Source organism: Carcharodon carcharias, chromosome 2 (assembly GCF_017639515.1).
Source record: "Carcharodon carcharias isolate sCarCar2 chromosome 2, sCarCar2.pri, whole genome shotgun sequence".
Lineage (NCBI taxonomy): Eukaryota > Metazoa > Chordata > Chondrichthyes > Lamniformes > Lamnidae > Carcharodon > Carcharodon carcharias.
The window spans coordinates 31,888,570-31,913,150 of NC_054468.1; the positions used below are offsets into that span (position 1 = coordinate 31,888,570).

General features: G+C 41.0%; 1 protein-coding gene across 7 annotated transcripts in view; it reads left to right on the forward strand.

Moving 5' to 3' along the window:
* dlg1b (discs large MAGUK scaffold protein 1b) overlaps nt 1-24,581 on the forward strand; it is a 386,920-nt gene that overhangs the window by 294,897 nt on the left and 67,442 nt on the right. For all 7 annotated transcript variants that reach the window (XM_041206085.1, XM_041206028.1, XM_041206037.1 and 4 more), the window contains 2 exons: nt 15,925-16,081; nt 17,524-17,626. In XM_041206085.1, coding sequence (XP_041062019.1) covers nt 15,925-16,081; nt 17,524-17,626 — 260 coding nt within the window. The remainder of the gene's footprint in view (nt 1-15,924; nt 16,082-17,523; nt 17,627-24,581) is intronic.

Genomic DNA, 24,581 nt, shown 5'->3' on the forward strand with positions numbered 1-24,581 from the left:
AAAAAAGGAAACGAACACCTCCTTCCCTCTCTTAACTCCCCCACTCACCAAACTCCAAGTCTGCGCTCAGTTTCCTCAGCTGCAGCCTGTTTTCCTTAACTGCACTAAAGGGGCCTGTATTTATAGCCAACTGAACTGGGGCTAGAATAACAAGATTCAACCAGTTAGTTAATTAATTACTCAGCCCTCAAAGCAGACAATTTACCCTGTCAAAGCTGCAAGAAAAAAGAACTTGGCCTACTTACACAGTACTTTCCAGTTACTGCTAATTACAGACTAGATTAGATTTTAAGAGCAAAATTTGGGAACAAAATGAACACTTTAAATTCCCCCATTCACCAAACTCCAAGGCTGCGCTCAGTTTTCTCAGTTGCACTCCATAATACTTCAATGGGTGAAGCCATTCTAAAACTAACAATGTGTGGGGAGTTGAGTGGCACTTTGCATGTGAAACTCGGCCTTTCTTGGCCTCTATCTGTGATACTGTTAAGAGAAATGCTGAAAACTCTTCTGTTTTGTAAATTCATAAAACTCCAGACCAATCTTTCAAATTTGTTTGGTTGCAAAACAGCTCTTGGCTTCATTGGATATAACCTACTTGGTTTGACCACAGATTAAATTTATAGCTTTTGACTAGTAGACAGGAAGGGCAGCATTTAACTCCTCGAAGAATTCTTCTGGACAGTGTTGGATATTCATATTGTGCCAGCATAAAGCCTCACCTACCAGGGGTGCATATCAGGAAAACATGAGCACGCTCACCAGAACGCATGCAGCTTGTCCTTGTGTGCCAAAAATCAGTGAAGCTCTCTGCCAGAAGCAGGCATCTGGAAAATCAGCCCTGTAGTTTGTTACCTATCGCTCATCAGCAGGTTGTATATATCTTCATAAATGGTACTTCAATAAAGTACAGTATTCAACTATCCTATGTATAAATCAGATCCACAGAATCAGTGGGTCATTACTGCAATGAAAATGCTGAATGATCTAATTTATTGTGCAGTGTAACTTACAGTGACCTTAGTGGCCAGGATTATAAATTGTTTATTTGCAATCTTGTGTATTTAATATGGACGGTAATACTAAAAAGCTTTTACAATAAGAAAAATGCATTGCCTGTAATACAAATTCTACAATCTATTGAATGAAAATATAAAAGATTATTAGACTGTGTGTAACTGAAAGATGAAGCCATCATAAATATGCTTAGAATCAATCTAAAATATTGGATGCAATAAATCCAGATTCTGTATCAGTTAAGTGGAGTATGGTGAAATTGATTTTGCTCCTCAGTCCAAGTACCTAAAACTGCTTCAGCTTTTTTGAAATTAAATGCTGCAGCTCCCCTAGTGGTTTGGCTGGCTTCCGTGAATAACTGAGCTGTACAGGTCAGCAGAGCTCCAATCACTACTGTGTTGCTCATTCCCAGCTGGAGAGTGGTAGGGATCATATATTGGGACCTCTGCTTCTCTCATGTCAAAGAGAAAAAGCAGAAAATGCTGAAAATACTCAACAGGCCAGGTGGCATCCTCGGAGACAAATGGAATTAATGTTTCAGATCAGTGACCTTTCATTAGATCTGGGAAAAGTTAGACATGTAATAGGTTTTAAGCAAGTGAAAGAGAGGGTGGTAGGACGGTGGTCTTTCTGCCATTCACACCTCCCCAAGATGGATCTTTTGTTTCTTATCCCATTACCATCAACCTTTTTGTCATTTAATTCCTCCTGTCTTCTACCCTATCACATTCCTTCCGTTTTGCTCTTTTTCCAACCCTCCCCCCCTTCATTTGCTTTAAAACCTATTACCTTTCTAACTTTTTCCAGGTCTGATGAAAAGCCATTGACCTGAAAAGTTAACTTTGTTACTCTCTCCACAGATGCTGCCAGACCTGCTGAGTATTTCCACCATCCAGAGTATTTTGCTACTAAAACAAATCATCTGTCATTCTAGCTGTCTGTGAAACATTGCTGTAAATTGCCAATCCCATGGCAGTTGATACTTGTGTTATTTGACCTGGGCCTGAATCTTCTGGTTGGCATGCGGGGGGGCGGGCCCCACTCGCCGATGCATAAAATGAAGTGCAGTGACGCCGGGCGTACGCCTGACACCATCGCGCATCATTCCAATCTTCAGTTCGGCGGGCACACACCGGAGTTGGCTGCACACCCACCGAACTGTCAAAGGCCTATTAGGGCCATTTCAATACCGACTGAAATAATTAACAGGGCTGCCCGTCCAACCTTAAGGTGGCTGGGCAGGCGAAGAGCCCAGGTGGGCTTCGCATTTTTCATGGAATCTCATCAGCAGATGGGATGAGGTTTCATGAAGGTTTATTAATATAATAAATTTTAGTAAAATTCATTGACATGTCTCAGCTCATGTGACACTGTCAAATGAGGGGACATGTCTGAATAAATTTTTTAATTCTCTTTTTTCAAGTTTACCAAATCAATTTAATCTCCCTGAGGCAGCTCCGTGCCTCGGAGATTTCTGCACACTTTTGTGCGCGTGCAGGCCCCAACTCTCCTTCCTCCCCACCCCCCTGCCCGCACAGGGAGCGCTGAGTGCTTTTGGGTGCGCGTCATGCTGGATGTGCCTTAATTGGCCCGCCCACGCAAAATGGCGGCATGCAGCCAATCGCGATCGGCTATGTGCCTGCCCACTCCCGAATCGCCCACTTGATGGGGAGAAAATTCTCCCCCTGGAGGCTAAGGACCTCCCTGTTGATGCCGTAGCTTACATTATCTGGATACTTGTGCTCTGACAATCACCAGGGCTGATTTCATAAGACGTGTATCCTTGTTAACAGTGGCCTTCATCTATGCACAGGGATGTGAAAAATGTACATAAAATTCATGTGTAGGAAAAGCAAAGCATTAAACTGTTCCCCTCAAATGTAGCAACAATTGCACATAAATGTTAATTCATGCCTTCTTTCCTGCTCCTCAATAAATATTGTGCAGGGGCAGAGTGCCACTGTTAATTGCTACATGGACTTTAACATGGTTCACATCAAGTCAAGTGCAGAGTTTGCCAATGATGTCTGGCAGTCTGCCAGTTTCCAATGAAGCACAGGTGTGCAGAGTGTATTCGGTTCAGGTTGGCAAGTTTACAGATTTATTGCTGTTTCACTGCCTAAAGTAACTGGGTGTGAGTAAACAGTATGAGACAGAAAATACAAATGGATTATTTCATTGAACCCAGACAGTTCTGCTTTTCAGAAAATATCTGTCAAAATGTAAAAAAAGTGTATTAAAGATGTTTGTTAGATTAGAAGACGCGGTCTCTTTAGAAAAGGCTAAGCTTGGAGATGGGCCTACAGGCGTGCTGTTTAGCCACTGTTCCAACCCATCCACTGATTCAAAGCAAAGCTTCCACTTTATGTATTTAGAGGGGAAACAGTCAATTTGGCAAGTTTGTTTTGACTTGTTTGCCTGCCAGGAAGCTACAAAGTCCCTTTGTATCTCCTTTCAAGTGTTTTCAAAATTAATGTTAACTTACCTGGTTCTCTTCAAGTGGAATTCATGTAAGTCAGTTGAAAGTGTGCTCGATTCATCCTAAGTGCACACTGTTGAGCTTTTGAACACAGCATCATCTGGTGCCTTGGGCAACTGTAATTCAGATGCAGTATCACCACATTAGGATATTTCTAATGGGCAAAGCTCCTGCAACGTCCTTTTTTAGAAACCGTGCAGATGCTCCATCTGTTGCAGAATGGACTTGAATTGCATGATTTTATATTTTTAAAGTTAATTTAATGTGCGAAAACTATCTGCAGTATAGCCTGTGCTGTTGCATTTTCAATATATGAACATGGTGAAACACTGAGGTGAAAAAATACATGTTGGTATCACCTGTGAATAAAACTCATTGGGCAGAATGCTGCCCTTGATGGGTGGGCCGGCCCAACCGACTCAGCGGCGGGCAGGCAGCCAGTCACCCCTGCCGCCATTTTAAGTGGGCGGGCCAATTAAGGCCCGCCCAGCATCTCACCTGAAGTTTTATGCGATTCCTGTGCGGGCGGGGGGGGATTCCCCAGCTGCCAGAATGCACTCTTTCGCGTGCATAGCACACATGTTCCTGAGGCAAAGTGCTGCCTCTGAGAGATCGCTGAAACTCTGTGAAACTCTAAAAATAGAACACTTAAAAAAAAATCATTAACATGTCCCTCTTATGTGACAATGTCACATGAGATGGGACATGTTAGTGAAGAGCACAAACACTTTATTAAAAGTTTTTAAACCTGATATCAAACATCATTCCGCCACTAGATGCGGTTTGTAAAAAAAAAACTCTTACCCGCCTGCCCATTGGGCCCGTGCGCCAACCTGAAGTTCGCACAGGCCCCTCAAAATCCTGGTCGATTAGAGAGTTAAGGCCTTAATAAGGCCTTTAATTAATGGCGGGCACGCGTCCTGCATAGTGTGCTCGCCGACCAAAATATTGCGATGCTGCGCGCTGACGTTGGGACGCTCACACGACATTCTAAGCGCTGGCATGCGGACTCCACCACTCGCACACTAGCCAGAAGATTCTGCCCATTATCTTCTACAGTAAGCATGTCTGCTACATGATGTATTTATACTTGTAATACGGTTTGAATGGAGAGCAGTTTGGGGAGAGGGCATGTTGGCATCCAAGTATGTTAGTGTCACATGCTCAGTGCCTTCCTGGTCACCTTTTTTCAAATCATGTATCCTTTCTTTCCCACAATCTAGGCCTCAATCGATTAAATCTGACTAAATGTCAGATTTAAATACGTAATGAAACATGTTCAAAATAAAGAACTGCAATTGGGATGAAAGTAAATCTTCAAAGTCGAGTGTATTTTCACTTATATTTTTTAAAAATGATATTTTTATTTTAATTTATTTTGGAAATATGTTGTATTTCTTATTTTGAGTGTTTCTTCGCATGTTACATTGCTATAGATCTGCCCAAGCCAAGCAGCAGATAACTTGTGGAGAAAACAGGCCAACAAGCTTCCTAAAATGCATCGACAGTTTCTCCCCGTTTGGAAGCACCGAGGCCCACAATTCCAAGGTCACGAAGAGCTGAACAAGAAAGCAAGTTGGCTGGAATTTGGGATATTACTCAAAGATGGGGTGACTTTCCCCTGCCAAAACCCCACCAATTCCACTTTTCCTATGATTAATTTGCAAAAGGTGCCTCCACCAAAGTGACAGTGGGAGCTTAATGCCATTCTCAGAATGGAAATCTCACTTGCTATTAGAAAAGTCACTACTGATAAATTGCTGCCACTTATTGGGAACACAGATCCCAGATTCAAGATTTGTCCATCCTGTGAGATTGCATGGATGCATCAAAAACGTTTCCAGACTCTCTCACAAACCCAAACAAACTTTTATTATTATCGAACTTGAGCCTTTGAACTGTATCTTCATTTTGCAGAGCTGGTAACAAGTAGGAATGTTATAACACGTGGGGAAAGCCTGTGTCCCTACTGTGCTTAGAAGAAGACGTGAAACATGCGGTTTCTCCTCAAGTGTTTAGAGCTATGGTTTATGCTGAGCCCATTTTAGATATTGAATCACTTATACCTTCCACCCTATCATAAATTGTCAACCTGAAATGTTAATTCTGTTTCTCCCCTGGGTCCGTTTAGGACCAAAATGAGGAGAAACTTCACTCAGAGGGTGGTGAACCTGTGGAATTCTCTACCGCAGAGGGCTGTGGAGGCCAAGTCATTGAGTATATTTAAGAAGGAAATAGATTTCTGGACTCGAAAGGCGTCAAGGGGTATGAGGAGAGCGCAGGAGTATGGTGTTGAGATAGAGGATCAGCCATGATCATATTGAATGTTGGAGCAGGCTTGAAGGGCCGAATGACCTACTCCTACTCCTATTTTCTATGTTTCTATGTGTTTATTTCAGATTTCCCACGCTTGCTATATTTTGCTTTTGTTTATGCTGCGTAAGTTGACCTCAGTTGAGACAGCGATAGAGGCACTACAATTGGTAAGGAGGCAATGGCTTCAGAAAGCCAGGGGAGAAAGCTTTTTATTTAAAAATAGTAATCCAAGAGCTTTGGAGCCTCAGACAAAGTTGTGCTTTTATATTGTTCTCATGTAATGAAACGTTTCAGTGTGGCTGCAGTGAGACTCAGGACTGTGGAGGAAGAGAGAGTGAAATGAGAAGCGTGCTTAAGTAAGTCAGTTTTCGGAGGCTTTTGAAGGTGGGGCAAATGGTAACAAGACAAAGGAGTCGAGGAAGAAAATTCCAGACTGTAAAGGTTGAGAGGGCCGAAGGCTCTGCTATCATTTTAAAAAGAAAATGGAGCCTTTTATAAGAGGCTATTAAGTTGATGGATGGCAGGCTCTTTCTGGATATAACTACATTCAGAAGTGCTGAGCAATGGAAACAGCTGTGAGTAGGGAATTGTTTATGCTTGTCAGGATCACACATTGAAGTGTTCTGCCTTGATCAGTGATTGGATGGATATACTGAAGGTGATTAAATACATTGCATTATTTGGATCAGATAATATGATTCTCTGGAGTCAGCTGTACTAGACATTAGATATTGCTGTGTATATAAGACAATTCATCCACCATGTGAGAGTGGTCAAGCTGTCTTATACCCCTTAAATCATTTAAATTCTAATTGCAAGTCCTGAGTTTTTGGGAACAGCGGAGGGGAAGAAAGCAGGCCAGTGATGATCAAAATTTGATTAGCTCGTGGATTGTTGTGATTTAAAGTTCCGAGGGCAAAAAGAAATGTAGATGGTGCTATGAGAAATGCCTGTAGAGAAAGTAAGTGGTTTCCATAACCATGAAACATTACAAAGGTTTTTCTGTAGTTGCCAGTTGATTCTCATTATATGCTTCTGAAGGGAGTTTATATTGCTGTTTCTATGAGACTTTTGCACATTGCAATGCTGTATCACACCACTTCATTGAGATGTTAATGTTGGCAGAGGTGTGACTTTTGTATTAGATTTGATTATAGTACTGAAAGAGTGGGTTCTGGTAGCGGTGGTGGGATCCCTATTCCCAAGCCACTGATTCCATGAACCAGGGTGTTTAGCAGCAGTGTGAGACTAAGCCAGCCTGTTCACAACCTTGGTGTCACATTTGATCCTGAGATGAGCTTCCAACCTCATATTCGTGCTAACTCTTAAGGCCGTCTATTTCCACCTGCATGATATAGACTTTGCCCCTGGCTCAGATCAGCTGCTGTTGAAATCCTCACTCAAGCTTTCGTTGCCTCTAGACTCAACTATTCCAATACACACCTCGCAGGTGTCTCATATTCCACCCTCCGCAAAATTCAGCCCTTCTTAACTTGCAGCAAGTCCCGTTCTGCTATCACCCCTGTGATCACTGACTTACATTGGCTCCTGGTCAAGCAACGTTATAGTCATAGAGGTCTGCAGCACAGGAAAAGGCCCTTTGGCCCATCAAGTCTGCACCGGTCAAACAAGTACCTAACTATTGTAATCCCATTTTCCAGCACTAGGCCTATAGCCTTGTATGCCATGGCAATGCAAGTGCACATCCAAATACTTCTTAAATATTATGAGGGTTTCTGCCTCTACCACCCTTTCAGGCAGTGAGTTCCAGATTCCCACCACCCTCTGGGTGAAAAAAATCTTCCTCACATTCCCTTTAAACCTCCTGCCCCTTAGCTTAAATCTATGCCCCCTGGTTATTGATCCCTTCAACAAGGGGAAAAGTTCCTTCCTGTCAACCCTATCTAGGCCCCTCATAATTTTATACACCTCAATCATGTTCCCCCTCAATTTCCTCTGCTCCAAGGGAAATAACCCCAGTCTATCCAACCTCTCCTCATAACTAAAACTCTCCAGCCCAGGCAACATCCTGGTAAATCTCCTTTGCACTCTCTCTCGTGCAATCACATCCTTCCTGTAATGCAGATTCCTGAACTGCACGCAATACTCCAGCTGTGGCCTAACCAGTGTTTTATACAGTTCCAGCATAACCTCCCTGCTCTTATATTCTATGCCTCAGCTAATAAAGGCAAGTATCCCATATGCCTTCTTAACCACTTTATCTACCTGTCCCGCCACCTTAAGGGATCGGTGCACATGAACACCAAGGTCCCTCTGATCTTTGGTACTTCCCAGGATCCTATCATTCATCATGTATTCCAGTGCCTTGTTTGTCCCGCCCAAGTGCATCACCTCACACTTATCAGGATTAAATTCCATTTGCCATTGATCAGCCCACCTGTAATCTAAGGCTATCCATCTCACTACTTACCACCCCACCAATTTTCATATCATCCGCGAGCTTACTGACCAACCCTCCTACATTCAAGTCTAAATCATTTATATATACCACAAACAGCAAGGGACCCAACATCGATCCCTGTGGAACTCCACTGGACACGGGCATCCAGTCACAAAAACACCCCTCAACCATCACCCTCTGCTTCCTGCTACTCAGCCAATTCTGGATCCAATTTGCCAAATTGCCTTGGATCCCATGGGCGCTTAACTTCAATATCGGTCTGCCATGCGGGACCTTATCAAAAGCCTTGCTGAAGTCCAAATAGACTACGTCAAATGCATTGCCCTCATCTATACACCTGGTCACCTCTTCGAAAAATTCAATCAAATTGGTCAGACATGACCTCCCCTTAACAAAACCATGCTGACTGTCCTTGATTAATCCCTGCCTCTCCAAGTAATTCTGTCCCTCAGAATTGCTTCCAATAGTTTCCCCACCACTGAAGTTAGACTGACTGGCCTGTAGTTCCCTGGTTTATCCCTTCTGAACAACAGTACCACATTGGCTGTCCTCCAGTCCTCTGGCACCTCTCCTGTGGCCAGAGAGGTATTGAAAATTATTGCCAGTGCCCTTGCTATCTCCTCTCTTGCCTCACTCAACAGCTTGGGATACATTTCATCCGGGCCTGGAGATTTATCTCCTTTTAAGCCTGCCAGACCACCTAGAACCTCCTCCCTTTCTATGCTAATTTCTTTAATTATATCACAGTCCTTCTGCCTGATTTCCATACCCAGGTCGTCCCTCTCACTTGTGAACACTGACACAAAGTATTCATTTAGAACCCTACGTACTTCTTCCAGCTCCACACACACACATTACCACTATGGTCCTTAATGGGCCCTACTCTTTCCCTAGCTATCCACTGATACCTCTACCACTTGCCCAGCTTCATTCCCTAAAATTAAGTTCAGGACCACCCCCTCTCTTGTAGGACCTTCTATGTACTGGCTTAAAAAGCTCTCCTGGATGCATTTTAAGAATTCTGCTCCCTCTAAACCTATCACACTATGACTAACCCAGTTAATGTTGGGGAAGTTGAAATCCCCCACTATTAATACTTATTATATTTACACTTCTCTACCTATCTGCTCTTTTTCTTTCTGACTGTTTGGGGGCCTATAGTACACTTGGAGCAATGTGATTGCTCCTTTTTTTGTTTTTCAGTTCTACCCATATAGCTTCATTTGAGGAGCCTTCTGAGATGTCATCCCTCCTTACTGCTGTAATTGATTCCTTGATCAATATTGCGATACCCCCCTCTTTTACCACCTTCCCTGTCTCACCTGAAAACCCTATATCCTGGAATATTGAGCTGCCAATCCTGCCCCTCAACCAAGTCTCTGTGACAGCAATGATGACATACTTCCATGTGTTAATTTATGCCATCAACTCATTTGCCTTATTCATCAGACTCCTTGCATTAAAATAAATACCATCCAATCTTGCCAAACTCCCTTGTGCCTTAACTGGCCTATAATGTCTATGCCTTCCAGCCTCACTTGCTCTCTCTTCTCATTTTGGCTGTGCACCTCCCCCTCCTCAGGATCCCATCCCCCTGCCAATTTAGTTTAAACACTTGATTTTAAAATTCTCATCATGTTTTCATGTCCCTCCATGGACTTGTCCTTCCCTATCTCAGTAATTTCTTCCAACCCCAACCCCTCTTGGATATTTTGCACTCCTCTAATTCTGCCTTCTTGAGCACCCCTGATTTTAAGTGTTCCACTATTGGTCGGTATGCCTTAAGTCGCCTAGGCTCCAAGCTCTGGACATCCCTTCCCCTCCACCTTGCTACCTCACTTTCCTCCTTTAAGGCACTTCTTAAAACCTAACTGCTTGAGCAAGCTTTTGGTCATCTGATCTAATATCTCCTCTGTAGCTCGGTATCATACTTGGTTTTAGAATGCTCCTATGAAGCTCCTTGGGGCGTTTCATCATGTTAAAGGTGCTATATAAATTTAAGCTGTTGGTGTTAGTTGTTAATGTCCTACCTGAACTTGCCCTGAGCTTCTGACCCCATTTTATCTCGATCTCCAAGACTGCCTAACTTCACGTCCTATGATAATGTCCGGTTCTACCCTGCTTCAGCACACCTGCTGCTGAATCGCTCATCCATACTTTTGGTACCTTCACACTCGACTATTTTGATGCTCTCCCAGTCAGCATCTCATCTTCAACCCTCCGTAAACTAAAACTCTTCCAAAACTCTGTCCCCCATTTCTTAACTCATAATAAGTTTCATTCTCCCGTTGCCTCAGTGCTTGATGACTTATATTGGCTCCTTGCCCCCCCAACTGTTAATGGTTGGTTGATTGTGTTGTTAAAGATACACAGACAATGGGCATTGTTTGATTGAGGACTGAGAACACATAGAGTTAGCTGGAACACTGCTAGTCGTTGAGAGGCAGGGATCTATAATGCTGTATCCAGTGGGTAAACCTACTAACTAGGAAAAATATCTTTGTTCAGTTTCATACTTCACCACCTGGCTTGGATCCATTTAACACCTCTATCTTAAAATTCTCATCCCCATGTTTATATCAGCACTCTCTGTCTCTTTTCAAGAGCTCTGCATTCCTCTAACTCTGATCTTTTGTCTATCCCACCATTGGCAGCCCTCAACTGTCTCTTAAATTTCCTCTCCAATTCTCTCTCCTATCTTAAAACCCTCCTTACAACTACCTCTCCGACCAAATTATCTGTCCTAATGTCTCCTGCTTTGGCCCGCTGCAATTTTTTGTTTGATGATACTCCTGTGAAGCATCTTTACTAGACCCAAAGTACTATATAAGTGCAAATTATTTTTGTTGGGTTATGATGTCCATGCATTTGATGGCTTGTGAACTTTGAATTGTCATCCAAAGCCTCATAGTCTGGGAATGGGATTCAGCTTCTTCTGAAAATGTTCTCTGCCTTGCAGCTGTGAAACACATCTGCTGGCTAGGTTTGATTTTCATTTTTATCTGATGGGTCTGAATTATTTGAATCAACATAGCTACAGAATGCAAGCCAACTTCTTGGCAGAATGGCATGGAAGAGACTTGAGTTTGCTTTCAGCTGCAGGGAGGCTTGATCTCTGGACATAATTGCCTCTTGCTAAGGAATAAACTAAACAAATCCAATGCTGAGAGAATTTTGAGATTTGCTTGCAATTTGCTGATGAGTAAAAGTTGGTAAGCGATACAATGGCTGGCTCCAATTAAAGTTGTTTGTTCACTTTATATCTAGATGTGAATTTAAAAAAATAAGTGTACATATGCATCTAGATGGTCACTGGACATAATACATTATTCAGTAATGGGAGTTGAAATACTGTTAAACAAACACCATAGTGGAGAAGGAATATAATTTAGATTGAACAAAAATTGATGCAGCTTGTCCAAGTTGCTTGTTGTTTTGTTGAGTTATGATGTATTTATATCTGAAGGATGTTCATGCAGTTTTGGTGTCATGTATAACTTCAGTACAGGATTGGGGTTCAGCTTTTGCTTTTTTAAATGTAGCCTAGCCAGTGTTTTTCAGGAAAATTATTGTAGGTGATCAAACTCATTATTACAAATAGCATCAACTCAGCACTAGTTTATTCCCCAAACTTAGGCAGTTAAAATACAGAATTAAGTTCTTATGATGGGACTTCATCTCATTGAGGTTGAGAGTCCGGTTTCTGACATGGTCTTTCTCTTACTGGGATGGGAAGGGCTGTGTGATACTTGTAAACTATTCTAGTACACATCTGAATTGAGAGTGTAAAAAGCATGAGTAATGTCGTGAACTTCAGGTGTAGTAACTTGCAAGCTCCTGCTTCAATGGACGAACCATTGTGACCCACCTTATGACCAAAACTTACCTGACATGTTATAGTTTGCTGAAACAAATTTGGTTTATAATCTTCCATGTAGTTTCAATTCATGTAGTTAGATAAATTGTTTAAGATTCTGTGTTTTGTGTGTGATGCAAGAAAGAATGTAATGCAAGCCACAGCTCAGTGGGGTGAGCACTCTTGCATCTGATCAAAAGGTTGCAGATTCAAGTTTCGTGCCAGAGACTTGAGCACAAAATTGAGGCTGACACATTCCCACCGCAGTAAAGAGGAGATGGCATTTTTTAGATGAAACATTAAACTGAGATTTGGTATGTTATTGAGTGCACATCTGCCCTCTTGGGTGGGTGTGAAAGCCCCCATACCACTTTTTCGAAGAAGTGCAGGAAAGGTCCCCCCCTGTGTCCTGGCCAGTGGTTATCCCTCAGCCAACATGACTAAAACAAATTATATGATCAGTATCATATTGCTGTTGGGACCTTGCTGTGCACAAATTAGCTGCTGCATTTCCTACATGACAGTAGTGACTACATTTCAAAGACAAATCATTGGCTGTAAAGCACTTTGGGACAGCCTGAGGTCATGAAAGATGCGATAGAAATCTAAGATTGATCGGCCTACATTTATTTTTCTTTGAAGAACTGCAGTTGAATTGCCATTAACTTTTATAAAATAGTGCTTGATCAATAATGCAGAAATTTGCTGCCCTCTGATGTTGATCATCCTAAACAGCAGCTTTAAGGAAAAATACAAGTGTTTTTTGCTCTAAGCGCTCTTCTTTTTCTTTGACCATCTTCAATATGTACTCCCCAAAAGTTTGGCATATTTTATCAATCACGGAGACCACCACCAGCCATGCCCCCCACCCCCATTTTGGATTCCATCTCTCAATCCAAACTGCTGTTGTGAAACTGTGGGGTCAAACAACAGGTATCACAGACAATCCAGTCAGCATGGAGGTGATTCAGCAAAGGCCAACCATAAGCACCTTGGATGTCACCCCCTGCCCAAAATACATATCCTGAACCAGCCACACAAATCAAGAAGCAGAATATTGCGGATGCTGGAAATCTGAAATAAAAACAGAAAATGCTAGAAATCCCAGGTCAGGCAGCACCTGTGGAGAGAGAAACACCAGCGTGAACATTTCAGGTCGATGACCTTTTGTCAGAACTGGGAGAAGTTAGAGATGTAATAGGTTTTGATCAAAGAGTGGGTGGCACAAGGACAAAGGAAATCTGTAGGGTGGAAGACAGGAGAGATTGAATGACAGAAGCCTTACAGGGCCAAAGGAAATGATGATGGGGCAAGAAAAGAAACACAGAAACAGATGATGTGCCTAGTCCTTGAGCATGACCCTGAGCTTCCAGTGGCCTGTCATTTTAATTCTTCACCTTGGTGTCATGCTGACATCTCTGACCTTGGACTTCTGCACTGTTCCAGTGAAACTCAATGTAAGCTTAAGCAACACCACCTCATCTTTCGACTGGGCACTTTACAGGCTTCCAAAAGCAACAATTTCAGACCGGAAACTCCTCCTCCTCCTCCTCCCAAAACAAATTGTTCCCGTTTCTTTGCATGTTTTGGATTTTCTCTTATTTTTGCTTTGAGAGGAGCCCACATGCTCTAGGCACATCATTTGTTTCTGTGATTCTTTTCTTGCCCCATCACCATTCTTTTTGGCCCTGGAAGACTAACTCTTCTGTCATTCAATCCCTCCTGTTGTTCACCTAATCACAGACTTTTCCTTTGTCTTTGTCCCACCTACCCCTATTACATCTCTAATTTTTCTCAATTCTGATGAGAGGTCATCGACCTGAAACGTTAACTCTGTTTCTCTCCCACAGATGCTGCCCGACGTGCTGGATATTTCCAGCATTTTCTGTTTTCATTCCAGCTGCATAAATACTGTGGCTACAAGAGCAGCTCTAGAGGCTGGAAATTCTGTGCCAAGTTACTCACCACCTGACTCTCCAAAGCCTGTTCACTATTTACCAGGCAGCAATCCCCTCCAAGTAACACACTATCCTTTCTTGGAACTATACCTCATTCATTCACTGACACTGGGGCAAAATCCTGGAACTTCTTAAGATATCTACATCACATGGACTGCAGAAGTTCAAGAAGGCCTCCTCATCACCACTTCATGGGCAATTAGGGGTGGGCAATAAAAGTTGACCCTGTTAGTAATGCCTACATACTATAAACAAGTATTTAAAAAAGTAGAAAACTAGCGCCCTTGAGCTTAAATATTTATAACATCATTCTAATTGGTGGGCCTTCAATTTCAAAAGTAGTAGTACCTAAACCGATGCCTTCAAATCAATATCAGCAAAAGCTAAGTTTCAGCTTTGTTATCTTAACCTACAAATTGCGATGCTCAATCATATTTGTTTTGAGCTGTAATATTATAGTCATGGGATGCTTAAGTGGATTGCTTCTCTCTTTTAAACCAATGTGAAGTTATTGATGCATTCCCATTAAAAGCACAGTGCAATATTTATCTAAGATCAAGTTATGTTTGAGTTTTGGAAAGCCATGAGTTCCAAGCATCATAGAGGATTAAGAGTCCCAGTATATGTGAGGCAGGAATCTGGAGAATTTCTCATTGTTCATATAGGGAGAATTTCTTTTTTGTTTTGTTCATTCAGGATGTGGGCCTTGCCAGCATTTATTGCCCATCCCTAATTGCCCTTGAGAAGATGGTAGTGAACTGCTGCAGTCAGTATGGTGTAAGTACTGTCACAGTTCTTTTAGAGAGGGAGTTCAAGGATTTTCACCCAGCAACAACGAAGGAACAGTGATATATTTCCAAGTCAGGATGATTCATAACTTGGAGGTAGTGGACAGGCAGGTAGTGCATGCTCATTGCCTGCGCTTGTGTAGCACAAATGTTAATTGCCACCTATCAGCCCAGGTCTGAATGTTGTCCAGGCCTTGCAGCATGTGGACACAAGCTGCTTAATTATCTGACAAGTTGCAAATAGATCCCAACACTAATCTTCAGCAAACGACTGCACTTCTGACCTTAAGTGCAAGTACATACAATTCCACGATCTTTTGCTTCTTTTAGACTGGCTTTCTTCCTCCTCTTTCCCTTTGCCAAATTGATAGCAACATGTTGCACACTATGGTTGTTCCACACACTCTGCACATCATACAAACAATCCCTACAACAGCTTAGAGAGAATCCAGATCTAAGGTGTGGGGTTAAAGCATATATGGTTCTTTGATTCATATTGCCTCTCTGGATTCCTTCGAGCATTGCAGGAAATCTTGTTTTCTGCTGGAATTTTCACCCTCCATCTAACAGCACATATTTAGAGCACTTGGTGCCCAAGCAACCACTATTTAGTTGCATCTTGACAGTGAATGTCTACAAACCATTTGGCAGCATCTCAGCTGAGCCTGATTCTGACTTTGCCTCTCCAGTAGGTCTCAGGAGCAGGAACCCTGGCTTGGTTTCCCTGTTGCTGTCCTGACTGGGACTAGGTAAAAACTTTGAAGCCCTTCCACAAGTTTTTGTTTATAATTTAAAAATGTCATCTTGAAGAGAAAAATATATTTTCCACTGAGCCATGTAGCTTCCTGTTTTCTACCTCCCCTTCATTCCTTCTGCACCCAAAAGCAGGAAAGGTATGGATGGAAGCAAGCCCAGTGAACCAGTTTGTTGAAGTTTGCTTTGCAATATATGGTGCTCTTTGTCTATTTCTGCAAGGGCTTTAAGAATCTCTCTAGTCATTAACTGTCTTGACCTGAGAACATACTCTATGAAATTAATTATCAGGAGTGTTTGGTTAGCTGCTGCTTTGACTACTTTTGTTTTTCCAGGGAACCCAGAAAGGTGGTGCTACATCGAGGATCAACAGGCCTCGGTTTTAACATTGTCGGTGGTGAAGATGGGGAAGGGATTTTTATTTCCTTCATATTGGCAGGAGGCCCAGCTGACCTAAGCGGTGAACTAAGAAAAGGGGACAGGATTATTTCGGTACTGTCTCATATTTTGATTTGTCCTTTCTGACCTTTAGAAGTTTGATTTTTGTTATTCCCTGATTACTATGGTAATCTTGGTTTAAAACCTCTGGTGTATCTAATGGAGTTATCAACCCCCTTGAGCTTATTTTCTGAACCTGCCTGACGGTTTTAACTTTTTCCCAAATGCATCAATGCACACATTAATTTTTTATACATCTATTAGAATCTCAATGATGTCTGTATACAGAGAGGTTTGTATGGAATTTCCTGCTGTTGGTGTATTAAATAGAAAAATCCCATCACAAAATTTGTTCTGCACATGCATTGTGTATGAACCAGCGGTGAATAATACTAGATTATGAGGAAAAAATAACAGATCTAAATAGCAGCACCGTTAGTTTCCAGTCTGTAATTAAAAAAAGATTTCAAATTAACACATTAAATTCAAGACTGAAAAAGTAAAAACTAAGCAACTTTAGTGTGTTTTTTGTGTTCGTTATGGCAGTGCATATCTCATGCCAATCATGTCTAGAGGAATTTTTTAAAAAACATTTAACTACAACAGACAATTCTTCTCAATTCAGTATAAAGTTAGGACAGGGAGCTCATTAAAATGTGGATTTTGCTGATGGTTATGCTTGAAATAGAATACCTGATGCAGAAGGAAGTACTGTCACTGTTGAACACGCAGCCACTTCTCCCATCCTATCACCACAATCCAAGTTTAGAAATAATTTCTTGGCTCTCTTGAAGGTGATGCACATGGCTTTAATCCTGTGCCTTTTGGATATTTCGGGTTTCTCCTTTTTGCAAAGCACCATTCAACTGAAATACTTTATGGAATTGTTGAAGTGGGTAGTTCCTCAGATCAGCAATCTATATGGTTTTGGATGTCAATTGAAAGGCATCCAAATCAAACAAAAAATCAATACAGGCTGCATGCACACAACATCCCCTTCACACTAATATCTACTCTCACTTTGTTTCCTCTCACTTCGTTTCCTCTCCAGCAGACTTCAGATCGTGCCAGGAGTGTGGTGCAGCAAGGCTAGGCACATTCCCATATCTAGCTCATGTTTTAAATCTCAACACTGAATGTCAACAGGTTCCTTAAGTGCAGCAGAGCATGATCGTATCCTCATCCAACATTTAACACAATCGTGAGACTGACTGAACCTTTTAAGAAAAAAGCTGCTTCCCCTTTGCACTCCAGTGATGGGAGACAGTGAGCTAAAACAGTGTTTCGGGATATTAATCTGCTATATGTAAAAGCTAAATAATTTTTTTTCCTTATTAAACTGGTTTTTAAATCCTATAATTATAATGTAATTAATACATGCTACATTTTTTAAAAATATTTGAAAGAAAAGATACTTCCTGAATCATGAAAGAGTCAAAGGGATACAGGAAAACTTCTGAGTGTTCACTTCAAAATGTAGACTGTCTTTGATGCAGGTGAACGGTATTGACCTGCGGAGTGCCACCCATGAGCAAGCTGCAGCAGCACTAAAAAATGCCGGGCAAGCAGTCACTATTGTAGCACAATACAGGCCAGAAGGTGAGTATATTGGATCAGTTATTCTGCATTCAAAGAACAAATCAATATTTTGCTTTTAGTTTTCTAAATGTCAGCATGCTACAGCTGTTTATTGCGAACGTCTTGAGCAAAATGTTAAAACACTAAATTTGGAATTTAGCTGATTTTGTTTGTCAAATGTCTGGCTGTCTCCTGATGTGTATCTGTAGAATGTCCAATGATGACAATGTATGTTTTCTAATAGTTACTAACAAACATGGTTGGGGTTTCAGTCTATCCCTACATTGGAGGTGTCCTTTCCAATGTATTAATTCCATACCTATAAATTGTTTAGTGAATCATCCCTCAACAATCACATTTGAAATTTAATGTTTTGCAGCTGTGTGGAGTTTTAGTTGGTTGCTTTATGTACTGAGATTGTAAATTAATCTACATGTGGTAAAAGTTTTTTTTAAACATTTAAGCTTCATGTAAGTAATCACACATTGTGAGCTGTCAAGAAGGAAAGCTGGAGACTAAAATTACTGAAAAGTGGAGATAAAATATAACCACACAGTTTCTTCTGCAACCATTAAACACCTGAATAATAGTACAGTATTAATGCAGGGGAAAACAACTGTCTGTAAGAATTAAGGGAGTAGAAAATAAAGGGAGAGCCTCTAGAAGAGGTGTAGGAACAGAGGGGCCTTGCTGTATATGTGCATAGGTCATTGAAAATGGCAGGGCATGTTGAGACAGCAGTTAATAAAGCATATTAAATCTTAGGCTTTATTAATAGGGGCATTGAGTACAAGAGTAAGGACGTCATGTTGAACTTGTATAAGACACAAGTTAGGCCTCATCTGGAGTACTGTGTCCAGTTTTGGGCACCATACTTGAGGAAAGGATGTGAAGGCATTGGAGAGATTACAGAGGAGATTCACAGGAATGATGCCCGGGATGAAGAACTGTAGCTGTGTGGATAGATTGGAGAGGCTGGGACTCTTTTCCTTGGAGAAAAGAAAGCTGAGAGGAGACTTGATAGAGGCATTCAAGATCCTGAGGGGTATGGGCAGGGTAAATAGTGAGAAACTGTTCCCACTCAAGTGAACATCAAGAACTAGAGGGCACAGATTCAAAATAATTAGCAAAAGGAGATAATGTGATGTGAGGAAAGTTTTTTTTTCACCTAGAGAGTGGTTGGGATCTGGAACAAACTCCCTGAAAGGGTGGTAGAGGCAAGTTTGATCGAGGTATTCAAAAGGGAATTGGATTGCTACCTGAAAAGAGGAAATGTGCAAGGTTAGGATAAGGCAGGGGAATGGGACTAGGTGGAATGCTCTTTCAGAGGGCCAGTGCAGACTCGATGGCCTTAATGACCTCCTGCACTGTAAAGATACTGTAATACTGTGAAGTTGATGCAAAATGTTTTTGATCAACCTCTCATTAAATTCCATATTATTACCTTATTTTCTCTAATGCTACCTTGGACATTGGTAGATGTTTTAAATATACTGGATACAATGAGAAGGCCCAACCTCTGCTCACTGAACAGAGGTATAATTTTACTTTAAAGGCTGATGATTGTTTGCCACTTAGGCTTCAGAATTGAGGAAGATCATAAGCTGAAATTTGATATAGCCAATCCATTTTGTGGGTTACAGCAGAAACTGCAAGTAGATGTGGAAATTTATTTCAAGATCATTCAAGATATACAGGTTGCTGCCTGTGATTGCAGTAATCTAGCCAATAGTTTGTAGGTTATGATGAATGTCTGATCTGTTGTGCATACTGTAACGTCTTGCATTTGCTGCTAATTAGCAGGTTACCTAAATCATTTGAGAAATGTTTTGCTTTACTCTATATCTTTTACCTTTTCTCTTTGGAGACACTTTTCCTCCTTTATCAAATAATTCTGTTGAAAAAGCCTCAAGAATCAGCACCTGTGAGTGTCTATGTACTTTCCTAAGGAGCTAAAGGGAAAAGGCATTTAGTGGGAAAAATCCACTATTCATGTATAAACCAAGGATGAAACCCCCAAACTCATTTTTGGAATGGGGCTGGTCATAATTGATACATCTGTACTTTTAATAGTTATTTTAACTTCTCTCTAGTGAGTTCAATTGGCACAAACACCTCAAGAAAAAATATTTTAAAATAACTTCCTAACTCAAATTATGAGAAGTATTTTTCAGTTTGCAATTAGCTGAGCTCTTTGAGGATGTAACAAGCAGGGTGGATAAAGGGGAACCTGTAGATGTAGGGTACTTAGATTTCCAAAAAGCATCCAATAATGTGCTGCATAAAAATTTACTACACAAGATAGGAGCTCATCGTGTTGGGGATGATATATTCACTTAGATAAACGATTGTCAGGTTGGCAAACTGTAACTAGTGGAATGCCACATGGATCAGTGCTGTGTCCTTAACTATTTACGATCTGTATTTAATGACTTGGATGAAGGGACTGACTGTATTTTAGCTAATTTGCTGATGATACAAAGATAGGTAGGAAAACAAGTTGTGAGGAAGATACAGAGTCTATAAAGGGATATAGATAGGTTAGGTGAATGGGCAAAAATTTGGCAGATGGGGTATAATGTAAGAAAATGTGACGTTGTCCACTTTGGTGGGAAGAATAGAAAAGCAGCATATTATTTAAAGAGGGAAAGCCTGCTGAATGTTGTGATATATAGGAATCTGGGTGTCCCGCTTGTTTACGAATCACAAAAAAATAGCATGCAGACATAGCAAGTAATTAGGGAGACAAATGGAATATTGGCCTTTATTGCAAGAGGTTGGAGTATAAAAATAGGAAAGTCTTGCTAGAGATGTTCAATGTATTGAGGAGACCACACCTGGAGTGCTTTGTACAGCTTTGGTCTCCTCACTTAGGGAGGGATATATATAGCATTGGAATCTGTTCAGAGAAGGTTCACTAGGCTGATCCCTGGGATGAAGGGGTTGTCATATGAGGAAAGGTTGAATGGGTTGGGCCTATGCTCATTGGAATTTCGAAGAATGAGAGGTGATCTTATTGGACCAGATAAGCTTCTGAGGGGGCTTGACAGGGTAAGTGTTGAGAGTATGTATCCCAATCTAGAAGTAGGAGCAGAGTTTTAAAAATAAGTGGTCTCCCACTTAAGACAGAGATGAGCAATTTCTTTTCTGACAGTTGTTAGTCTTTGGAATTCTCCTCCCCAGAGAGCAGTGGAGTCTGGATCGTTGAATATATTGAAGGCTGAGTTAGGCAGATTTTTGATCTACAAGGGAATTGAGGGTTGTGTGGGGAGGGTGGTCAGACAGGAAAATGGAGTTAAAACTACAACAAGATCAGCGATGATCTCCTTGAATGGTGATGGAGGCACAAGGGGATTGAATGGCCCACTCCTCCTATTCCTTATGACTGTCCATCTGTTAGCCTGACTCGTTATCCTTCTTTCAGCTCTGTCTATGATTAGTCATTAGTCAAATGCCAGCTGCTCTGGATATTTACACTGCATAGCTGATTCTAGTAATCATTATTGAGAATTACTGCCACCTTAACTTGATAGTTTGTCGCTGTGTACGTTTTCTCTCTTCTCCAATGCTGTCCATAAACCAGTCCCAATTTAGGCCCTGTCACAGCAATGTCTACTGGAGCAAATGTTCTTTTAAGTCGTGAAATACCTTGGCATCACTGTCTGATGCAGCATTCTACCTCAGTTTAGTGCCATGTGTCAGTGACAAATTTGCAAAGAACCTCTGACCTAATCCTTGCCGCTGCAGCTGTTTGTTTAGTAGGCTTCCACAGATACACAACATGCTGCATGGGGTGAGGGAACATTTTGTACTGGAGTTAGTTCAGTTGCCATCTTTCCTGTAACACATTCAGTTCCTTGAGCTAAACACTGTCACAAGGTCTAGCAAAATTGATTTTTTGTGTTGATGTGAAAACTGAAGGAGGGAGTGAGCAGTATTTGCAGCTGCTCCCCAAGTAGTGCACATCAGATAATTTATTTAAGAATATGCTTGACAATTCCAAGGTTAGCAACAGACGTAAAATACCATACTGAACTTGAAGGTTCATGTTTTGTTAGGACCATTGACTTGTCATCTTTGGGATGCAGTGATAAAACATGAGTTGTTAGCTCTAAGTATGAACACCTGGAGTTTGACTCGATTATTGTTCGGGAGTGGAGAAGCATCTTGAAGGTTTCACCTTTGAAAAGACCACATAAAGGCAAATAGCGTCTGGTCTGAGAAATTTGAAACTTTTTGCACTAAATGGCCTTTTTCTCATTCCATGCTTTATATTCGAACAATTAGAAATTTAGAGTGCCTCCCAAAGCTGTGGTTCACGGTCTTTCCTTCCATTCTCAAAAAGACTTCCCCTGGCTCCATGCCAACACAAGACATCTCATTTTCTCAAGGCATTGTAACAAAGCTGCTGATACATTTTGCCCCAGGGAAAGTTTATTCATTTTAATATTACATTATCTTCAGCTGAGCAATATTGGTTTGAGGAGGAGGGGGTGTTGAGGAAAGGAAATGATTTATTAAACTTGCCCAGCATGCTATCAAGGTCCATATGTGAAGAACACTGAGTGACATGCCAGGGAAAAATAAATATTAACTTGCACAGTTGGTTAAATTGTTTTTGTTTAATTAGAAATGGCATTTTGGTTTGTACTGTAGTTAAGACAGCTGTCTACTCATACAAAAGGCACAGTGCAGCAACTCAGGGCCATCTGTTAAACATAGTTCTTGATCCTCAAAGCATTTACTTCAGGTTCAGCTATGGACTGAGCAAATTCAGTGTTAGACCGCTGTACGGTTGTACAAAACAAATATTTATAAGGGGGACATTTCCTTAACATTTCCAGAACTGACTGTATTAACTGGCCACTAGTGTTACAACACGGTGGTTAGAATAGTCATAAACACAGTTTGCAATGACAATAAGCATGCATTGAATACCCTGAACCTGCTGTTTGAAGCATATGTCTAAAATTGTAATGTTGTGGCTAGGAGTTGCGTTGTGTTGACCAAAGATTACATGCCGTCTGTTCGAGGTCTTCTGTCTGATTTCTGTGTAATTCTGTACCAGCCCCAACTTTCAAAGTGCTGTCATAATTGCACTAAATGTGTTGAAAGCGCCTTGTACCAACTGCTGAGGAATCTTGTCTAGGATTGGAGTGCTGTGGTTCAGACCCACTCAGCTTACCAGTTGTATTTTTGTCAGTCAGACACTGAGTGAGCCCCACCCGTAATGTAGCAACCTCTGATTGCACAGCAGTACAAATGCTTTAATGATACAATACTTGTATTGCAGGCTGAAAATCATCTTGAGGGCCAAGCCTTTGATTCCAACTCACCTTTGATTATCATGGTCAGAACAAGGTTAATCAATCAGTCTCCTTGTGTAGCATTATGCTTCCATTCATACCTGGAGTTAGTAGATGGGCAACCTGTTTAAGATGCTATTTAATGGTGTCATTCAAATGCAATTTGATGATGCTCCCACTCCAGTATGTTAGTTTTGAATTGTGTTATTTAAGTGGAGGAGTTGGGGTGGACCAATCTGGAAATTTAGCATGATAATATCACTTGTTAGTCAGAGACGTTCACTTTTAATAAGAAGACTCAGACAAAATACTCTGTTTTGGATTGCTAGCATGCCAGTTTCTACCCGAGTTCTTGACATCCACTTGGTCATTCATCTGCCACCTAGTGTAATCATTACCATTGACAGAATATATGTTTTCTCCGAATAATTTGCAGTTAATTACAGGGAAATTGTATTTCTGGTGTATATAATAAAAACAGTGTTAAGGTGTGCAGTTTTAAACAGTTGGTGGGTAGAACTATAGTGAGATGTTTCCTTAACTTCAACATATTAAATTTATGCTAGGGAGCAAGAATGCTCTAGTTTTTGCTCACTCCCTGCCCTCTGTTAAAGCTAGGGACCAACTGAAGCAAGTATTATACAGCCTCCTTTGAATTCAAAGTTTTCACTTCACAGTACTAAAAAAGATGGAATTATCAGAGAAATTCCTACTTTGCTGTGTTATTTATGTTGCTTATTTAAAATTTATAGAATGATACAACAAAGAAAGAGGCCATTTGGCCCATTCTGCTTGTGTCAGTTCTTTGAAAGAACAATCCCAGTTAAGTACTTTTTTTGCTTATAAGTGACTGAATTATCAGAAGTAGAATATAGATATATAAATGGCCCATTATTTAGTGTGCAAGGAAAATCTGCTTCTGGAGGACAGGGTTTAAAATGAAGTTCTAAATTTTAAAAAGAAGCATTCCTTGGAGTGAATGCTAAAGCTTTAAACAAAAGTTGCTCTGGGCTAAAATTCTGTTGTGTTAAAAGCGTAGCCATTTCATTAATGGCGCCATTCTAATGGTATCAAAGCAATTGCTGCTCCTGTGGACTGAGTTGAAGAAAATCTTCAAGCTTCATAAAGTAAGTCATGTGTCAGAATAGGCTGGTGACTTATTTCAGTCTGGGCCACAATGCTTATATTTACTGTCTTTATAGCAACTGGCAGCAGTAAATTTGTTGGTGAACTATTGGGATATTTTGCTGATTGCCATTCAATGTTAGAGCATTATCTTGTAATGTTTTAGAATAATACTTTGTGAAACTGGAATCCCTGTGCAACTTAACTGTTGGTTATCTTTCCATATTAGTAAAATCTTAATGTTACTTTCTCCTCTCCACCCTCAAAAAAGAATTGTTTCAGTATCTTCAATATTGTGTTATCCAGGATCTTGAGAGTCTAATTTGACTCTGGTCAATTCCAAGCTGTGGCCTGTTATTTTCCATGGAGTTGTGCAAAGTTACACATGGACATTCTCTGCTAGTGAAGGGAACCTAGGTCCAGGGCCTTTGCGTGTTAATAAAATATACTGTTTCACAGAAAATCAACTTGTATTCATACATGTTTAAAAAGAACAGAACATAAAGTAAAAGCTATGGACATTGATAACAGCATAGCAGTAGTAC